Source organism: Haplochromis burtoni, unplaced genomic scaffold, assembly GCF_018398535.1.
Source record: "Haplochromis burtoni strain Fernald_Lab_line unplaced genomic scaffold, NCSU_Asbu1 Contig_613, whole genome shotgun sequence".
NCBI lineage: Eukaryota > Metazoa > Chordata > Actinopteri > Cichliformes > Cichlidae > Haplochromis > Haplochromis burtoni.
In genome coordinates this window covers 263,921-270,897 of record NW_024582974.1, presented here as the reverse complement: position 1 = coordinate 270,897, position 6,977 = coordinate 263,921, and the positions used below count along the sequence as shown (strand labels likewise).

The 6,977-nt window shown below is 41.5% G+C and overlaps 1 protein-coding gene across 1 annotated transcript; it reads left to right on the top strand.

The window, feature by feature from the left end:
* Positions 1–781: 781 nt before the first annotated feature.
* LOC106632415 (apoptosis regulator BAX) lies at positions 782–6,653 on the top strand (the record flags this gene model as incomplete). The annotated part of the gene is given in 4 exon segments (XM_014329782.2): positions 782–1,572; positions 1,682–1,712; positions 6,063–6,227; positions 6,515–6,653. Coding segments are annotated over 4 exon segments (363 nt in total), but the record flags the coding sequence as incomplete, so codon positions are not given.
* Between the last annotated feature and the right edge of the window lie 324 nt (positions 6,654–6,977).

Below are 6,977 nucleotides of genomic sequence, written 5' to 3'. Positions count from 1 at the left end.
AATTTAGCCATTTAAATCAGCTGTGTTGGTTCGGGGACACGTCTAAAACCTCCAGGGACACCGGCCCTCATGGACTGAGATTGCCCACCCCTGGATTAGAACGATGCCACCTTATCCCATAGTCCAGCCAATGATGCGATTCACATTCGTATATACGCAGCTAATCAACGTGGTTGACAGGCTCTGACTATTTTTCCTTCCAATAGTGTTAACATACTGCACAGGCCATGAACAAGATTTATTTAAGTTTTCATTGTAAGTGGGCTAAAGTATGGGCTCAAAATGTGGTCATAAATATTTTGTACTTGTAAATCAGTTTCGTATGTGTAAAAAGAATTTGTGTGCGTAAAAAAGATTTGTGTGTGGACTTAGCAAAAAAAAAAACCCCTGCAAGTTACAAGTACGAATTTTGACCCCATTTTTCTTCCTTTCATCTGATTGGTCAATGTCATGTCAATCACAAATGTAACAATCCAATCAGAGAACAGATGGGTTTGGCTGTCAGGGGGGCACTTTTTTGAATTCACATTTAATTAATTCATCTTTGATTGAACTTTTTTTCCCTCAGGTTGGATTGTGTGAGGTGACCTGAGTTCACCCTGGGTATACATCTGCACAGGTAACCACCACAAGAAAAACATATATATAATCATTCTTACTCACCTTTTGTTTGATTCATATTTGAGAGGAATAATAAATCCATCCATCCATTCTTTTCTGTTTATCCTTTTCAGGGACATGTCCAGAGACAGACAGCTCCTTGTATAAAGATGACACTTTTGAAGGCAACACTCTCATTACCATGGCAACCACCTACTGGCCTCCGGTCAAGCCTGAAGAGTTAGAGAAAGGGGCTAGAGTGCATTTTATAGCACCAGATTTATGTCCCTGTTTTCGTCATTTCGAGCGGATTGGAGACCAAAACAACCAATCAGTTTTTTTTTGCATCCAAGTCTGTGATTGGCTGGTTTTGTGGCACAAATATAACGGTGTACAGAAAGAGTTGAGCGCGCATGGGCAGAAATGTTGAGAGCGCGAGCAACACAACGCGAGGAAGCGCCAATGCAAAAACTGAGGAGAGGGGCTGCTGTGTGCGTGTGTGGATAATAGCAAACACTGAAATACAGTTTTTGCACGCAGGAATGCTTTTCTTTTGAGCTTTTCTTTTGAGCTTTTCTTCGCTCAAAATAAATTTCTCCTGAAAATGCAACACTTGCACCTGCAAACTTTTTTTTACGTGCGCTCAGAATAGTGGCACAAAAATAACGACACATCCGGGGATTCTGAGCGTACTCGGGCGGCGACTGATGACGTTGACTGATCGGGATTGGGCTGTGGGTTTGTTACAGTTGTCGGCTTTTCTAACTTCGACGAAACTCCAGCTGACGCGTGCTGGTGGTAAATTGTTTTTGTTTAGGTGTTTTTTTTGTTTTGTTGTTGTGTTTTGCTTAGTTTAATTAATCAGACAAAGGTTCATGTAACTTCAGAGGAAGAAGCGGCAGAGTTTGTTCAGGAAGTTTCGCATTCATTAAACTCTTCAAACCATGGCGTGCGCGGTGAACGGCATGTCAGGTAAGCTCGCCTTACCGGCAGATGACTTCTTGTGTCATTGTTGCTTTTTACTGCGCCTGCAGTGTAACTACGGAGAACACGGACCTGTTTTGTTTTTACTCTTCCACAGATGAGAGAATCGGGGAAGCCCTGATCAAAGAGTGAGTTCCGTTCTATGCTTTCATCGTTGCTCTTTCCCAGTCGCTTTGCTCTTTAACCACCTACCGCAAAGTGCTCAGTGATGTTTTACAATAAATCTTTTTTGGTTCCTTAAGATGTTGGAGCACAGTAAAAGTGATTACGACTTTTGGGTTACACTGCTTTTCTTAGTAACTAAGGAAAGCAGTAAGATTATGTCTTTCATCATTAAAACTCTTGATAGAATTATTCAGTCATTAGACATTTTTAAACATATTTATTCCTGTGGTAGCTCATGTGCAGATATTGTATTTATTTTAACACATAATAATACGTTTTAACCCAACCCTGTTCAAGTCCTTATCTGAATTAAGTTTCATTTTCATCTTACAGGAACTGCAATTATCTTTTCACGTAAACTGCACCAGTCATAAAAAAACTGTGTGTCATAGAATTATTGGCCTTTTTCTACAGGCTAAGTATAGATGTCAAATCTCTTAACATGTAATCTAATTTTTAGTATGTGTTGATGCACGCTCAATCATCCAGATACGTAAATCCCAAAAGGTTGATTCTGTTCATCTGGACGTTTTCAGTGGGACAAATGTTTCGTCGCTCTTCCAGGTGACTTCTTCAGTCTGCAGGTTTCCCGGGCCATTCTTCATTCGCTACGTCCAGATGATCAGAATCAAACTTTTGGGATCATTTGTAGTAATTGTACAGCACTTCGTATTCCATCCTGACATATATACTATCCTGGAATCAGTTATTTATTGTTTAGAACATCCTTTGAAATAGCTTTAAAAACACTCTTTGTGTGAACTAACACCAGGGTTTGACTACACAACGAATTTATGTTGATGAGGCTGACATGCCAACTGCAACCTCCCCGGTGTTTGGACATTTTCCTGCATTAGATACATTTGGGAACATTGATCCTATGCCGTTTTCCTGCATCTGAGTCCTAATCCTAAAATCCTTGCTCCAGGGCTGTTTCTTATATCAAACGCATGATTTTCATTCATCCTCCTGGCTTTAATCTGAATTGCCTCGCTGTTTCATGAAACACTTTCACACCTATATTGGTTTATATATAATCGGTGCGCTCTCAGAATGTTGGTTCTTACTGACAACTGGCTGCATCTTTGTGATTGTGACTTCACAGTAATTTTCCTCACTTAGTAAATCTGTCTAATAGCATATACAAAATTAAGTACATGTTATTTTCTAATATTTACCTGCTTTGTCGTTCCTGTAACTACAGTAACATTCTTTCCACCATCACTTATCCCAGCTGAATATTTAAGTAAAAATTAATTGATATTAATCCTGTAGAGGGCAGTACAGCATTAGTAATGAACACTGATTATGCAAAACCTTAAAGTAAACCTTCAATTATAAAAGGTCACTACTCACAAGACTTAGAGCCCATGTCCATTCAGTGTAGGCCCTTTTCTAGCTACCTTGTGAGGGCATCCATATTGCTGCTGGGGACTTTAATAAGGCATGTGTGAAATCTGTACTCTTCAAATTTCACCAACATGTGTCCTACTAGTGGGACAGATGGCGAATGCCATCACTAGCAACCTTCACAGAGCACTGAGCCATCTGCAGAACAGGAAGAGCTACGTCAGGATGCTCTTTGTGGACTACAGCTCAGCATTGAACATCATAATCCCAGACATCCTTACCATCAAACTGCCTTCAGACTCCCCTTGCTACCTGCTCCTCGATCAATATCCCCTTTTAGTAGCTACTCCAGCGGTCCCCAACCCCTGGGGCACGGACCGGTACTACTCCATGAGTCGTTTGGTGCTGGGCCGCGAGAGTTGAGGCTCGGGTGTGAAATTTATGGTTTTCAGGGGTTTTATCGTTAACTCGGTTCCCCTGGGTCTTTCCCGTGTTGTAGTTGTGTGTCTTATTTTGAAAGAAATATGTACGCGTTACCATAGCGACCAGAGAGCATTAAGGGGCAGTGAGGAGGACGTTACTCTCAGTGTTGTTGGCGCACTTCAGGAGGAAGCTGCTAAAAAATGTACACAATTACACAGTGAATTAGTTTATTATTATATTTACAAAGTACCACAGTTTTTGTCTCGGATCATTTTATTTTGTTGTATTCATCTGCCACGCCTTAAAGGCCGGTCCGTGAAGATATTGTCTGACATTAAACCGTCTGTGGAGCAAAAAATGTTGGGGCCCGCTGATCTACTCAGATCAACTGGTTTTCCATTACAGAAGAGCACTGTAATGTGCGTGGCTGTCGTCATAGCAATACGTAAATAACATGCGACACAGGCGCTACAACAAAGGTGGATTTCAAGGCAAGAATATATCTGCTGCTTGGTCTGTGGCGTTCATCAGACTCGGGGATCACGGTGTTGTTTTTCAGCCATTTCTCTCGTTTCCAGGTTTCAAAAATGGCGGTTTTGATTTTGGTGAACGAGACGCATTGACTGATGACTTTTTTAGTACCTGCTCACCCGGGAACCAGGTACTAAAAAAGTACTTGATACGAAGTCAAATATGCTGATGACACCGTGGTAGCGCTCATTTCTGATGGAGATGAGATGCCGTACAGTAGCTGTGCAGTTAGCGATGCAATCACTGTATTTTATCCAATAAAATAATCTCTTTTCCCAAGCACATCCAAACAGTTTACAGCATCACAGGTTACCACATGCCATTATCCCACAGCTAATCACATCAGCTGATTTGTGTTGTTGCTTTGTGTTCATACCTAAATACTAAGAGAAAGATCACATGTGTCCTCATTAGGAGAGTGATTTGTGCTGCTGATATAAACCTACGGGCCTGCACGTTTATATTGTTAATCTTTAATTATGAGACGGTGTGCTTCAGAGTAACATGAAAACAATGTAACAAGTAGTATAATGAATTTCTTTCTCATGGGTGTAACTTACTGCATTCCTTAAGTTCTCTGTAAGATGTGTAATAATGTTTTTTTAGTAATGACGCTAACACTGAAGACAACAAAGAGGGGAAATACGTCTGACGTGAACAAACATTTGACCACGCAGTCTTTGGCATTCTGCTTAGAGGATACAAATGTAATCTTTACTGAAATTGATCTCAGTATTTCTAGTAAGGCAGATTATGGACATCGTGGTGGGGGGATTTGATATTTAGTGGACTGGGGGAGGCATGGGTCAGAGGAGTGTTCCTAGTTTCCATATCACAGGCCTAAAACCAGCAGGCCTGAAAAACACTCCCCCTGTGTTAGGGCTGCTCGATTATGGCAAAAATGATGATCACGATTATTTTCACTGACATTGAGATCTCGATTATTTGACGATATTTATTTAACAATAACAATGTGTTGAATAATGACTTTAAAGATTGTCAAAAAACAATATAAAACAGTGTGCAAATACTGATAGCAGTGCAAATGTTTGCAATATAAAAATAAATGAAAAATGTAAAATTCTGTGTTTAGTGAACTTTGCAGTGTTGCTCTGTGGTGCAGCTACACTGTAGCAAAGTTTACACACTGTGTCTACTTGATCCACGTCTGACTCCGCCAACCCATAATGTTTCCACACCACTGAAGTTTTTTTACCGCTTTTCAACCAACAGCAGTCACTCTCCTCTCCAAATAACTTCTGCTTAGCTTTCCGAGCTTCCCTCGGGTCCTCTTAATTGTTGTGTTGCGTGTTCGAAACGCAGAGAGGTGCGCTCGATTTGCCACACGGAGCAGCGCGAGAGTAAAGCACGAGGGAGGGGCTAATAATCGGCTCAGTCATTTTTAATGATCGTTGAAAGCCCAGATCGTAATCGAGATTAAAATTCGATTAATTGAGCAGCCCTAACCTGTGTTCCACCTGCAGACAGCGTTTACATCAACGTCTGCCTTTGGTGACTTTTTGGCAGCAGCTGTGACATTCAGCAGTGCCCTCATCGTTTTGACACACAAAACAATAACTACAGTACACACTAACTACACAAGACAGCACAACCCACTCTAAACACACTAAACGCCACAAATCTCTCGTCTCAAAACTTGCTATGGATATCGCTCGCTTGCTCTCCCTCGCCACCATCACTTATAAACTTTCTCCTCTTCCTAAACAATCAAATGTCACAAGTTGCCATATTATTTTTTGATTGGTTAACATGGTACATTTTTCCACCAATAGGAAAGGGATGTCATGTGTTTTTGTTTTGTTGTGCTTGCGAGCGTTGTCCTTACAAAATGCACTTTAACCGTTTCTTTCCACAGTAAATGTGTAATGTAAAGTGTCAAAAACCTTAATGATTCTGAGTGGGAACACTGTTTAGCTAATATTAGTCTAAGAAGCCATGTTAAGCTCAGAGTTAGGGTCACGGGTACCTAATTGTGTGTTCTCTAACAGAGTCATAGAGGAAGAGCTGAAGGATGTGCCCTCAGAGGATGTCCCGCCTCTCACTCCACTGGCTGTGGAGGGGAAGACTGAGCAGGAGGAGAAGCTGGTCAAGCAGCTGAGCAAAATGATACGTATCGTCGGTGACAGAGTGCAGCATGACCAAGAGTTTCAAGAGTGAGCTTTTCATCCTCAGATCTCATGTTAGCAGACTGCTTTAGTACAAAAATACTGTAGATTATTGGATGAATGCAGCAGATTAATGTTGGCTCAATAAGCATTTACAGCGTACAGTTTGATTAAGTAGAGATAAGTAGACGTCCTGCTGATGGAAGTTGTGGTGTGCAGACAAGTGTTTCATGTCTCTGTCATAAACTAGAAACGTCTGTCAGTCAGAATGCAATTTTAAGGGCTCTACATGTTTTCAAAAACAGGTTGCTTACATTGTGGCTGTTCTGTTGCAGTGTGATAGATGGTGTGGCTTCTGGCTCTGGCTCCAAGTCAGAGAACTTCAGACGAGTGGCAGACAAAGTGTTTGAGGACGGCATCACCTGGGAGAGAATCGCTGTGCTCATCTATGTAGCCGGCAGGCTTGCTGTCAAGGTGAGTTGGTTTCAGTTTCCAGGACGTCTGAGAATCTAAAGCAGTCGTTATTGTTTTAGTGATTTCATTGTTATTTTAGCATCATTAGTAGGGATGGGAACTGAGAACCAGTTTTCTACAGAAGCAGTTCCTGGTAGTTCAGATCCTTTCAATAGGGCTTCGGAGTTGACATCACGCCGCAATGCATTGTGGGAGCGCGGCGGCATTTTCGGGGTCTACGAATCAAAACAAACACACTGTGTTGGAACGACGATTACAAGATGCTTAAAAGCTGCTCAAACGAGAATGGACTGTATAGAGACCGATTGCGTCCAGAGGCGAAGC